General features: G+C 39.2%; 1 protein-coding gene across 1 annotated transcript in view; it reads left to right on the plus strand.

Moving 5' to 3' along the window:
• Positions 1-14,274, plus strand: part of MYO3B (myosin IIIB) — a 511,858-nt gene that overhangs the window by 496,499 nt on the left and 1,085 nt on the right. The window contains exons 35-36 of the mRNA XM_024122281.1: positions 13,075-13,181; positions 13,556-13,602. Coding sequence (XP_023978049.1) covers positions 13,075-13,181; positions 13,556-13,602 — 154 coding nt within the window. The remainder of the gene's footprint in view (positions 1-13,074; positions 13,182-13,555; positions 13,603-14,274) is intronic.

The raw sequence follows: 14,274 nt of genomic DNA on the forward strand, positions 1-14,274 counted from the left end.
AGAACCATTTTTTTTTTTTAGATTCCATACATATGTGTTAGCATACAGTATTTGTTTTTCTCTTTCTGCCTTACTTCACTCTGTATGGCAGTCTCTATGTCCATCCACCTCACTACAAATAACTCAATTTTGTTTCTTTTTATGGCTGAGTAATATTCCATTGTATATATGTGTCACATCTTCTTTATCCATTCATCTGCCAATGGACACTTAGGTTGCTTCCATGTCCTGGCTATTGTAAACAGTGCTGCAATGAACATTGTGGTACATGACTCGTTTTGAATTATGGTTTTCTCAGGGTATATGCCCAGTCCAACTACAGAACTTTAAGGATAGGATTCCTCCACGCATTATATCCACAATGTCCTATCTCTGGGTATTTGCATGTCTCTTTTTAAACAAGCTCTGTTCTGTGTGACTGGACCTTTAATTAAAACACGATTTCTGAGAGGCTAGCCACTAATGGATGTAAATTTGTCCAAAGTTTACTAAAAATTATCCAAATCCCAACTCTCAGAATCTTGTGTTTCTACTGGGCTGCTAACCACCTTGATTTCTTTTCCAAATGATGTCTATTGCCTGGGTCAGCAGGCAATGTCACCTGACCCTCCACTCCACTCTGGTGACCCTGAATCTGAGAGACCACAGTGTCTTAGATCTTCCTTGTTACTTTTTCCCTTTCCCAGGCATCTGTAAACTTGCCAAAAGCTCCATGAGGATAATTTTAGCTACTATTCATTCTTAACAATACCAGAAGAGTACATCCACCATGTAAAAACAAATACAACCCTGAGTCCTTTTCCTTGCACTGGCTGCTTTGTTATCAGAACTTAAATGTATACCAAAGACCAGTGTTAGAATCATACAATAATGAGCTGGAATGCAAATTCCCCTGCAAATTCAACTATAATATTAATGATTCTTACAAAGAGATTAGCAGCTTGTTCTAAATTAGTATTGTAATATATCTTAAAGATCATGTTATGAGGCTTCTTTATTCTGTAAGCCTACTATCTATGACCAAAAGAAATAAAATTCTGTATTTTAAACATTTTTTCTTTCTTATTTATAGATAAGGTGAAGGGGGAGGGGGACCCAAAAGTCTAAAAAGAAAGAGAAAAGCAACTTAATGAATAATGTGAACTGAGTCAGTGACCAGGTAGATGCAATTGTGACATTTGTGACTGCCTGTATCTGCCACCTCTTTGTACAGATTGCCTTAGAATGACCTTAGGAAGTGAACCATGACTTGTTTTAAAATTTTTATTGTGTCAAAAATTACAGCTTGAATGATCAACTTGTGCATATCCTAAGTAAAGCTGTCAGGTTTTCTCTTTTTCATCACAGATTGGATTATAATGCACAGACTACAGTTAAATGTGTTATTTGCTATGAACTCTGCCCCACACTTCAGGCTTCACAATGCTGGTACCTCATTATCCAGCATGGGTGTTCTGATCACTAGCCACTAGCAAACCATTAGTCAGAGTTTCTTGGGCTGGTCCCACCTCAGGTGCCAATGACTGGTCCATTATGGCCAGGGATTGACCTGGAAATGTGGCTACCTGGACCTACTCTCAAAAAGGAAGAACCCACTTGGAAAACGACATCACTGTTCGTGTTTGTATCTCCAAGAAAGGGGTCTCCATGAAGTCTTTTTTTTTAAAAATCCAGCTTTGACAGCCTCTGTCCTTCCAGATGGTGCACAGAGCCAAGGCTGTCAGAGATCCTTAGTCTCCTGCTGCCTTTTAATGCTGCTCCTTGATTGCTAATGACCCCCAGCTGGACTGGCTCCTCAACCCATTTAACCCCTCGCTGCTGGGTCCCCATCTCACGCAGGGTGAGAGGCAGTGAGAGCTGGAAGTGGGAAGGTGCCAAGCCGTCCAGGAGCTCCCGCCCTTCCAGAGCTGGTGGCACGTTTCCCGGCGCCATCACGCATGTCCAAGCTTGCTCCAGTGGAGAGCTCCTGTTAACATGGTTTTCACTCTCTTGTCAGATAAATGCTACCAGGCTTCAGATTGTTAAAATTTCATTTGACTAAGCCAGGAAACACTGAAAGAGCATTTCCTGTAGGGTTCAAGAGTTGAGGACTACTGATATGAATCCCCTGAAATATGTTAGTTTGGAAACTTAAAATTAAATTGCACTGGAACTGTCTTTTAGTCTGGTCGAACTTAGTGATCAGAGCAGATCATATGTGTCAGTATACAAAGTCACTACAAAGAAGCCTGAGTGAAGGTGATAATTTCCTTGTCTAGGCCTAAATCACTGTATAACACAGGAGATACCCATTTCAGGTATGTGGATAATAGCTGTATTTACTTTGGTTAAGCTTGGCTTGTTTTTATGCAACATGCTGGAATGTATTTTTTGCAACATACTGGTCAGGTGACTCAGAGAAGGGGGATTTAAAAGGGAAGAAAGCTGATGACATTAATTTGTTGAAAGATCTTGAGTCCAGTGGAGAAACTCAAACTCAGATCTCTCAGGACCTGCTCATGACAAAATAACCTTCCATTAGAGGGTACCTAATGGAGAATAGAGGGAAGTGGAGAGCTTGCGAGGTCATTATTCTGTGTATGGTTTCATAAAGGGTTTTCATTAACCTCATATCAAATTGTAAGAAAACAAGGCAAAGAAATTAAATAATTCTATATGACCCTAAAGAACCGAAGTCTAAACTTGATCTGAGTAGAGAACTGGGAGCTTTGTGTCTCACTATTTTTATAAATCTTTAAATGTTTACTGAATAGTTGAACCAGATTTAATTTACAGTGTACTAAGGAATTTTTTTCCAACATGAAGCACAGATAGGAAAATAACCCAAATATAATTATTTTCTATTTAACTTTGTTTCCCCCAGACACTTCCTATTTTATTGGTTTTTTGGAGATTAAAACTGAAAGCACCAGAGCGATCTACTTTTTCACCACTAATACTGCATTGATCTCACTTTTGCATCTCATTAGTTTAATGCAAACAAAAGTCATACCTGTGATTTCATTTCGTCTGTTATTCACATTCTCTACTGTTGCCCACAGGCGCGCTCACACACCTGCCAGTCATTTGTGTGTATAATCGCCCCCGAACCAACTCATCCATACTAACGAATGCTCTCTCTACCTGTAAAAATATTTTAGAATTTATGAACCTTGGTGGGTGTTTGTACAGCTGTATGATATTAACCTGTACATTGCAGTTTTTGCTCACAGCTGGGGAAAGGCTAAGTAACTGGTTAAAATGTGGTCTTTTAGTCCATCAGTGACCAAATGATCCCGAAAGGGGTTCGGATAAGGCCACCTGGTGCAGCATTGCTTTTTAAATGAGTGAATTGCGTTAGAATAAAGTTCTGGTGTAGTTATGGAGAATTTTGCTCCCTGAAGCCCTGAATGCATTTTGTTTGGTCATCTTTAAATTCCAACAAGCCAGTGAGGTCAACAGCATTTATGTCCATTTTGCAGATGAGGTACTAAGAGGCCAAGCGGCAGGAAATCTGTAGTCACAGCATCTTAAAGTTGGCAGGGACCTTAAAGAGCCTCTCAGCTAATGGTTCTCACCCTTTACCTGCTTTCACACTGGTTTCATGCAGCAAACCTCCATCAGGTACATCTTTCACTGCGCACAGTTGCTCACACATTGGGAAGGAGCATGACTCCTAGGAGAACAGCTCAGAATCTCCAGGCAAGAACAGCTGTAATGCCCCACATCACCACCCTCTTGAAAAAATCACTATATCAGTCCAACCCCCTGTTTCACAGATAAAACATGGCAGCCCAGGGGGCTAAGCAATTCACCCAAGGTCACATACCAGTAAGTCCCAGAACTTGAACTATGCCCAGGCCTTCTGACCCCAAGTCCAGTGCTGGTGTCACTACAGCTGACCGGCCCTTTGCACGCTAACAGCAGGTACCGGAACCAGGTCCCCAATTTAGAGAGCCAGGCAGAGCTGGGGATGAACACCCCAGAATCCGCTGCCATGAGGAATCAAAGACCCATTCACAATTAGTATAGTAAAAACCAGCACTATCTGGTGTCCCATATCCTCAAGCATTTAAAATGTCATTCCAATCTTCAAAGACACTCTTCCGTTCCATTTTTATCTGCTTTTACCTAGGACATTGTTTCCCAGCTCCCGAGGAGTTCACTAGGTGATTTGCATCTCATTAGGAGCTCCAGAAATGACATCTCCCAGCCTGCTGCCTGGCACTGTGGCTCCACTAAGCATCAGATCCAGGCCTTAGATTTTTTTTTTTTTTTTTTCATGTTGACATTTTTGAAAAAGCTGAATTAATGCTGTTTTCCCACTGGGCACAGTTTGGGTGGCCATTTTGGCCTTAATTCCTGCCCCCCCCCCCCACAGGACCAAAGTTAGAGAAGAGCCATTGTCGGGGAGGGTACAGAGGAAGTCAGTCATCCCACATGAAGACACCTGGCTGGAAAGGAATATTGTGAGACATCAAAATAAGCAGTTAGAAAACTCCTAAAAGCAGAGAGATGGGACATGATACAAACAATCTGACCACTATGCAAAGTAAAACAAAAAGAAAACCAACAGCAACCCATTAGAATCTGTATAACTGATTGATTCTAAGCTTGCACACTTTAAACATTTTTGACTAGTTTCAAATCTCCTGACACCTGAGTTTTAGGTTTTGCTTTAAAAGGAGTCTTACTAGGTCCAAATGGCTTTTCGGTTTTGTCATGCATATTCATACTGAACCCTCCAGAAGATCACTCAGCAGCATCGTACCTCTGGAAACCAGACATGTTTCCATGATCAGCAAAACTGTTCTCGTGGAATAAGAGAAAGTATTTTCCCAGTGTCCAGGGAAATTAATGTCTGCTTTGGGCTCAAGCCATTTGATGCAGCCTCCAGCGCAAAGAAAATGCTTGACGATGTCGGGAGCTCTACTGGAGATGCTTCGTTCCCCTTCCCAGAATTCCTTCTGCCATCTCAAAACCTCTCTGACCCTAGGCCAACGTTTCAAGATGCAGCTAGCTAATCTGCAAAATCAACCTAAGCTCTTAGGAAAGAGTTAAATCTCTGGTTTTTCTAACCCTGGCTACAAATTAAAATCATCTGAAAGGGGGAGGGTCATTTTTTTAAACAATAAAAATGCCAGAGACCTAACCCTAACCAGCTGAATTAGGATCTCCAGGGATAAGGCTGAGGCGTCAGTGTTTTTCAAAAGGCCTTCAGGTGATACTAATGACAACCAGGACGGAGAATCACTCTCATGTAACAAGAATCACGACAGCCCCTTAGGCGCACCTGCTCTGCCTTGGGTGCCGTGCTTTCTCTTTTCATACATTATCTGTCATCCTCACTACAGCCTTACTTGCGTGATCATCAGTGAGTTCAGACTTCTAACAAGTGCCAGAGATGGGATTCATAGTCAGGTTTTTCTGACTTTTTTTTCCTTCTGTAACATTCATGTTTCTCAAAGTGTGGGACATGGACCTCTGGTGGTCTGCAAGTTGATTTTACATGGTGTGTGGATGTGACCTTAAATAACACTGAATTGTGTAGAAGAAAGTTACTCCTTTTACAGTCCTCAGTTTAAATTCTTCAGGTTAAGGAGAAAGTCATAGTGGTTAGTATGTCTTAAATTCCTCTCACATTTACTCACCTGTCTTTTTAACAAACCTTTAAGAAGCTCAGAATGTTCTGTGGGAAACAGAACCTAGCTCAGCTGTGAGAATATTGTTTGTTCTTACTGTATTTACTTTACGGTTTACTTCTATTTATGGCAAATGACACGTGTTTTCCCTTTACAGTAGTAGTTTCATTTTTAAAGAAATGTATTTAAGAGAAAAAGAAATTGGCTGACTTTAAAATATTAAATAAACAATAGTACAGGTGTCTCGAATATAGCAAAAAATACTTAAGTGACAGATGAATACAGAAGTTTGAGAAATACTTTCCCACAAATGGTAATTTTGAAAAATGGGCATCTCTACACCTATTAGCCAATGGGACCTCTCATCCTTTCACACCAGAGAGGCAACTAGTTCCATCCTTTTTAGGTCCAGCCGGGAGCTTTGAACTTTGCTGCTGCTTCCACCTCAAGAGGAATCCTGAAACACAAATGGCTAATAATATGGGAAGGGGGAAAGGAAGGGCACTTACCCTCTCAAGTAATCAATGAAATGCAAATCAAAACAAATGACGTGCCATTTCTTCACCTATTGAATTGTCAGGCTTTTTCTTAAAGATGCTGACCCATGCTGGTGAAGGCCTTCAAAAACAGGTAATCTCAGGTACAGGTGGTAGAAGTATATCTTGCTACCCACTTCCTAGAAGGCAATTGGAAATAAAATTGTAAGTTTTTAAAATATGTATAGTCTTCGGCCAGTAATTCCACTTCTAGGGATTTATCCTAAGAAAATAATGTGAATTATCAAAGATCAAACTATAAGTATGTTCCTCACAGCATTGCTTATTAGAGAAAAACATTGGAAACAACTTCCGTGCCCAAAACAGGAAATTGTATAAGTTAATCACGGTTCATTCATAAAATGAAATAGCATGCAACTATTAGAAATGATGCCATTTAGACTAAACTGGAAGACAGATAAGAAACTTGTTCCATCATTTGCTACTATTATGGGAATGGGATTGGGGTTTTTTTTTTCACTGCTTAACTTATTTGAACATCATGTTCATTCATTACTTTAAAAAATGTAACTCTAGAAGTATAATACTATTTTTAAAGTAGATTAAATCATGGGAAAACATTTATGACTTTATTGTTAAGTGTGGGGAAAAGTAGTAACAAATTAGATGAATGATTAAGTTTTGGTTTTGTTTTTTTTGGCTAAAAAAATGAATACATATTCCTAGAAAAAATATTGAAAGGATATTAAGAAAAAAATACTTAATGAACCTTGTTTTTAAAAGGCCAATTTCATCCCCCTCCTTGGTAGACTAAGGTTCCCCAGAGATGTCCCAGGATAAGAAAGTCCTTGGCAATAATATTCCACTTGACAGAAACAAAGAGTGGACCACAGAGATGCAACAGACCTTAACAAGAATGATGAATAGTAACCATTCATTCATTCATTCATTCATTCATTGTTTGTTGAGTGTGTGCCAGGACCTGAGCTGTGAAATTGTTTCAGCAGAAGTTTATTACCACTTCCCTAACTAATAAGGGGAGAATTCCATATAGAAAATTTATAACTCCACCATCTTCCACAGGCACTAATTTAACTCAGGGATGTTTTCTTTGTAGCAATTTTGCAGTTTTGAAGAAGATTGTTCATGACATAACATGGCAACTGGGAAAATTTGTAGCTTTCCTTTCATCTTAGAAAGGAAGATCTGAATTACATGCACCCCAGGAGAAAATCTCTCTTTCTGGTTGTGTGTGTGTGTTTTACAAAAGCCTACTGAATTCCTTCATCCCTCCTGAAGTTAGATGTGGTAAGGTGAAAACTTATAAGAACGTCTCATTTAAAGAAAAAGCATCGTAATAGAGGCCATGGCCTGGGCCTTGAGGTTTGAATCAAAAGACCTGAGTCCAAGGCTAGGCTCTGAGGGGAGACCAGCAGAGGGGCCCAAGCTCCCTGGTCTTCAGACCCCTTAGATATCAAAGCAAGGAGCCTAACCACAGAGGTTATCATCCTCCATGTCATAACTTAAAATTGAAAATTTGAACTCCCAGACATAATTTCTCCCCTTCTACTCCCTGTCAAGGCTCTGAGCATCCCTGACATAGCCCATGCCTCAGCAGATCAGGAGCAAATGCTTTACAACGCACTGGTTGTTTATCTGAAATTCAAATCTAGCTCGGAGTCCTTTTTTTCTTTCCTAAATCTGGCAACCCTAATTCCATAGATTTCATAATTCCATAATTTTCCAAAGACTGCATTTTTAAGGTAGTGCAGATTATTGCAGACTTTCTGCCAGTGTGGTTCTTATCGGGAAGGGAAGATTTAAGATGGTCTAGTACCGTGTCTCTCGGCCACGGCTGCACATTAGAACCGCCTAAGGAGATAAAATATATGTTATAGATAGATAGATAGATAGATAGATAGATAGATAGATAGATAGATAGATCTATCAAGGTCCTGATCTGAGCACTGGTATTTTAAAAAGCTGTAGTGTGAAGAAAATGACCCTAAGTAGGGTGTATCTCGTAACTCTATATAGGATTTGCCATCTGTAAATCTAGAACGCTGAACACTCTGTTTGCCTCAAGGGCTCAGGGGGATGTTTTACTTGGCAAGTGACCCTGGGAATGCCTCATCCACAAAATGGCAATCAGATCAGCAGTCATACTGCTCAGAAAGTATCCATGTCTGCAGAGGCCCTCAAGGATGGTGCAAAGACTATGGCTCTCCCAGTATGCCCTCTCCCAAGAACCCTGCTCACTGCCTGTCCACTCCTCAGGGACCTGGAATCCATACTGTCCGACCCAGGACGGGGAATATTTGGGCTGCATGTGCCATCGTGCCATCCCTGTGGTTGTCCTTCCCCCGCTGCAAGCCCAGCTAGGAAATTTACCAGAACTGGCACATCTGTAATGGGTGATGGAAAGTGAAACTAAGTGTTAGGGGACAATGTTAGGCAAGAGCATTTGTGGCCAAAATAGCTGTAACTCAGCAAGTCAAATAGAGTAAAGGAAGTCATTTCCTTCTTCATCTCTGAGACCCTGAGAGAAAACAGAAAGCCTCATTTGTAACTTAAAATTGTGTTTGAATTAGGGTTGCCAGATTTAGGGGGAAAAAAGTACACCTGGCTAGATCTGAATTTCAGATAAACAACCAATCACTTTTTAACATAAGTATGTTCTGAATATATACTTACACTCAGAAGGTATTGGTTGTTTATCTGAAATTCAAATTTAACTGGGTACCCTGTATTTGATCTGGCAACTCTAGTTTGGATATACCTGCATGTTCAATAAAGAAAATTGAAATATTAAATTTCCAAACCAGTTGTTTAAAGTTATGGAACAAAGCTATCAACTAAATTCAGCCATTTGTCTCTCACCAAGGACTTGGCCAATTGTGCCGCCACACAATGATCTGGAATTAGGGAATAAGGAGTATGCATTTCCTGGTGCTCTTGAAACTCTCTCCATATTTCTTCCATTTTCTGACAGATTTATCTCCAGTTTATTATAGAGTTCTGTGACAACTCAGAAGAGAAGGGTGTGTTCAAGGTCTCAACTATGAAATCAAAAAGTGCAGGGGGAAAAGAAATGTACAGGGATTGCTGAAAGGAAAGAGAACCTATGTTAAGTTCAAACTGGTATTCATGATATGATATACTTTTAAAAAGCACAATAGGTAGGTAGCACCCAGAGTATTACAAACTGGAGAATTTGGCTTGGCTTAACAAATCTTTATGTGAAACAGAAGTTGGCTACTTACAGAATATGAACATCATTGTTTTCAAAGTAATAATTCATATTCTAATGTATATCTTCAAACTTGAACTGCCCAGCTTATCTACATAAACTAGTCAAATGAACTAGGAAAGTGCCAGATAACCCTATTGTTTTGTATCTCCTATGAGCAAAGTGACTGGCTCAAGAGCCAAAAGACAGGGGTTAAGCTTCCACTCTGCCACTTACAGATTTAGCCTTTCTTACCTATAGTTTCTTTATATATTGAAAGAAATCATAATTTTTGTCCTACGTGCCTCATTAATTTTTTATTTTTAAATTTTTAAGGGAAAAAATCATGACAAACTTCTCAAAGTGCACACATATTTAGATTTAATCAGTGTGCCATATGCTATTTTGTATTTGCTTCTTTTTCTGAATTTTGAATTTTCATCTATCAGTATCATACCCATATTTATCCTCATTGGTGCCTTCATGGTATGACATCATATTTATATCTCAGAGTTAACTTGTCCCCAATTATCAAATCTTTATCACGTTTCTAGCTTTTTTCTGTTAAAGAAAGTATTGTTTCTAGCTTTTTTCTGTTAAAGTATTATATCCATCTTCATACAAATGGTATTTTTTTCTCTTTTGGTTTACTTTGTTGGGACATGTTCCTTGGAACAAGTTGCTTAGCTTTTGTTATCTATTGTCAGATGACTTCAGGAGAAGTGGAGCCTATGGACTCATCTGTGTACCTGGGGCCTCTCCCACATTGTCTTTTTACTTTTTGATTTATCCTAATTAATAGAAAGACAGTAGTAATTGTTTTAATTGAAGCTCTTTGTCAAGGTGGCTGAATGTTTTTCAATATCTCATTTCATAATTGTATTTCAACATGTATAAATATTTCTCCATCTTTCTCCTGCCTCAGCCTTTCCACATTATGGATAATAGACTTTTGTGTCTATATTTTTAAATTTGTTTTTATCTTTCTGTTGCACTTTCTTTCATCTTAAGGTTTTGTTACTGTCCATCACATAGAATATTTTACTTTAATATAATTGAACCCATCCTTGTCCCTAATATCTTCTTCCACATTTAAGATATATAGTCTATTTCATTTCCTTCTAAAGTTTTTATGGGAATGTTTAAAATGTTTAACTATATAGCTCATCTGGAATTTATTGTGGCTGGTGAGAATCAGGAAGTATATTGAGAAAAGTAAAAGATTTAGAATTTAAAAAAATTAATTTGAGTCCAACAGCAATAGCTATGGCCTTAGGCAAGTCACTTAACCTCTTAAGACTCAATGTCCTCTATTAGACTGAAGGCAGGGACCTTGTCTTTTTTCTTTTTGTCTTCCCTACAATACTGAGAAAAGTTCCTTACATATAGAATAAGTTTTATAAGGTGTATATTTAAGTTACATTTTTTGCATATTGCTATCCAGTTGTTCCAACAGCAGTAATTGAATAATGATTCATTTCCCAATTATTTATTTGGTTGCTTGTGATCGATCATATATCAGTGATACTCAGATTTGTTCCAATGGCAAAGCACCTGGAAGTTGTGGCACTTCTTGCAAAACATCATGAAATATGGAGATATTAAAAGTTAAAATAATGAAAATTAAAATTTGATGCTAAATCAGACACCAGCTTACATTAGATTCTAGTATGATATAGATACCACCAGATACCAACAGTTTGTCTTAATTTATGGGAAATGTTAAAATAGGTAAAATTCAATCCAATAACTGAATTCTTTCTAAGAATCAGGAAAAGAACACCCACCTATGAAACAGCAAGTTCATCAAGAGCAAAAGCTGAGAACCATGTCTTATAGTAAGCATTCCCAGTTGAGAATATAAAATAAAAGCTTCTGATCAATTGTAAACTTTACATAAAGTCCAACTGAATGGGGCCGAACGTCAGCCGAACCCCAAAACTATTTAAGATCAGTCTTTTGAGTTGTCAAGTTTGGAATTCCTGTAATAGTAGAAAGTCTAAGAGGGAGTAGATGTCAGATCTCCAGTGCATGCTCACACCAGCAACCTTAACTCTAGATGTTTCTGTTCATTTATCTGTGAATCAGAGGAGATAACATAAAAGAACCTCACAACCTCATGTTCTACCATATTACAGAATATGAACTTCACAAAGCGTATGGAGGTAGGTATGTTGGAACTATCAGAAAGTACCCTTATCAATTCTGGATTCCTTGTACTCTGAGGATGATGCCAGTACAAGAGGCTGGAATCCTGTTCTCTGCACAGTTCCTGAAGATGTGGACAGGGATGTCTGTTAAGGTTACTGGAACCTTCTGCAAGCACCATCATATGGCTATGCTAATTAATATATTTTCATGGAGCTTACTTTTACTTAAATTTGACTTTTTAAAACAATTTTTTTATCAAGAAAGACAATATGCTGTAGTTTTTTTTTAACTGCTAGAACAGGAGGTAAGAGATCTAGGGTTGGGTCCCCGCTCTGCCACTTGAACTGGGGTGTGTCATTGATTTTTTCCTTTTGTGAAAAAATGGGTATTTAGAATGCATGGTTCCTAAAGTCCTGTATGGTTCTAATAGTCTTGTTCAAACATAGATATGTTCCAATTCAAAAACAAAAGATGCAAAACTTCATACTTAGGAAATTGATAATTCACTATTCATTATGGTCCTTGCTGAGTCATTCTTCACTTAGAAAATTCCCCCAGAATTTCCTTGTATAGTAGGAATCTCTAATGAAATCAAACTATGATTCCAAATACAAAGCTCCAACTCTTTTTTATAAATAATTAGTTTATGGTATACCCTTGGTCCAAGAAAGTGATATGTCTTCTCCAAACCATGACATTCATGAGCAATATTTTATGGCGGCTGTGTATGCGTGCATGCAGGCACGCGCACCCACGCACGCGTGTGTGTGTTGGCAAGAAGTTAGAACTGCTGAATCCCGATTCAGATATAGTGCCAAGAGGACAGCAGATTTCATGAAAATCATCTGCTTGGAAGGGAAATAAATCATGACTTTGTTGGACCTGTGGTTTCTTAATTTCTAGTACACTCTTGGTCCAGGGTTCCAAAATCAGGACTAACACGGAGAGGCTGCTCCATGAAATCGTGCAATCATCCTTTCCCCTTCTCCTTTACACTACCTCCAGAGACTGCATGGATCAGTGGCATTGTTCAAAGCATTTCAGGAAATACTAGCTCAAGCCATTTGCCCTCCAAAATGTATCCCCCCAAAATGTATCCCACCAAAAGGTTTGCTTCTCATCTACCCAAGAGTGTGTGTGCTCCAGATGTCTTTGAACTCTCACTGTAGGATGTGGTGCAAACTGCCCCAGATTGCCTTCATTGCCTTAACTGAGTTATCTCACCAAGAGGGCATTCTCTACTCTACAAAGGCTGACGACCAACCTCTACTTCACCAGCATGGACAAACCAATCTTCTTTCCTTCACTCTTGACTGCTGACTCAGATAAGAAAGATGAAGGCAAAGTCCCCGACAGCTGCCCTTGTTTACACTTAGCAATCCGTGTGTGTGTGTGTGTGTGTGTGTGTGTGTGTGTGTGTGTTTAGCATAATATTTCTAATATTAGCAAAGCTCTAATGTGCCCGTTAAAATAGGACAGAGTTTCTGCTATGTGCATTTATGTGATGAGCAATTTTACACTCAATTTTCCCAAAACCTCAGATGCTTTACAGTAAAGTTTTGCTATCCTGTTGTAGATTCAGAAAATGGTCTTGCACAGAAGCAGCGAACACCTCACCGAAGATGTCAGCAGCCCAAAATGTTGAGTAGTCCTGAGGACACCATGTACTATAACCAGTTAAATGTGAGTTCAAAGTGGCCATAAAGCTGTTTCACTGGCTTTGTTTCCAGTTAATAATTCTGTTATTAATACCTGTTCCAGCCCCTCCAGCCCCGCCCCCACTCTCTTATACTCTCCTCTTGAACATGTGCTTAGGCCCTTTATCTGTTGCTTTCATGTCAGGATGTCTGCCTTCACGGTGAATAATTGATGTGGTTTATCAAAGACGAGCAAGATGCATGCTTCATCAGGCTCACTTGAGCCCTTTGATCAAAAAAATTATGCTGTGACTTCTGATATTATCAGCATCTGCTTGCATTCAACACAAAATCACTTTGAATTAAAAATTAACGACTTGCTGCTTTGCTTTGACTGTGTGTTCTTGGCCCTCTCCACAGGGAACTCTAGAATATCAAGGGAGCAAGAGGAAGCCAAGAAAACTTGGGTAAATATCTGTCTTCTTAGTTCTAAGCAACTGTAAACAGAAGGGGTCCTTTGTGATATTATAGAAAATGCAAAACTTTCCAGAGAGGCTTCTAAAAATATGCAGTGGGGATATCACCACTATTATTGACACTGGAAACTACTTTTCACAGTAGCAAGTATACAAAACTTGAATCTATTCTGTCTGAAAAGACTGAAATTGCCACCAAAAGGCAAGTGTTATTTTTCATAATTATCCCAGGAAATTGTACTGTCCTCATAATTTGAGACATGTATCAGGCTGTATAAAACTCTCCCACAAATCAGAGCACTCCATGCAGTGCAAATAGGCCCCTTCCCCCATGTTCCCCTACCTGTGGGACTTAAAGGTACACAAAGGAGAATTTCCCCCAATGGTTAGCCAGGGACACTGCGGAGTTTGTGACTGATTTGCTTGTTAGCATCTCGATTAAGAATAGGAGTGAGACCGGTCAGAATGGCCATCATCAAAAAATCTACAAACAGTAAATTCTGGAGAGGGTGTGGAGAAAAGGGAACCCTCTTGCCCTTTTGGTGGGAATGTAAATTGATACAGCCACTATGGAGAGCAGTATGGAGGTTCCTCAGAAAACTAAAAATAGAACTACCATACGACCCAGCAATCCCACTACTGGGCATATACCCTGAGAAAACC

This window comes from Physeter macrocephalus, chromosome 2 (assembly GCF_002837175.3).
Source record: "Physeter macrocephalus isolate SW-GA chromosome 2, ASM283717v5, whole genome shotgun sequence".
Lineage (NCBI taxonomy): Eukaryota > Metazoa > Chordata > Mammalia > Artiodactyla > Physeteridae > Physeter > Physeter macrocephalus.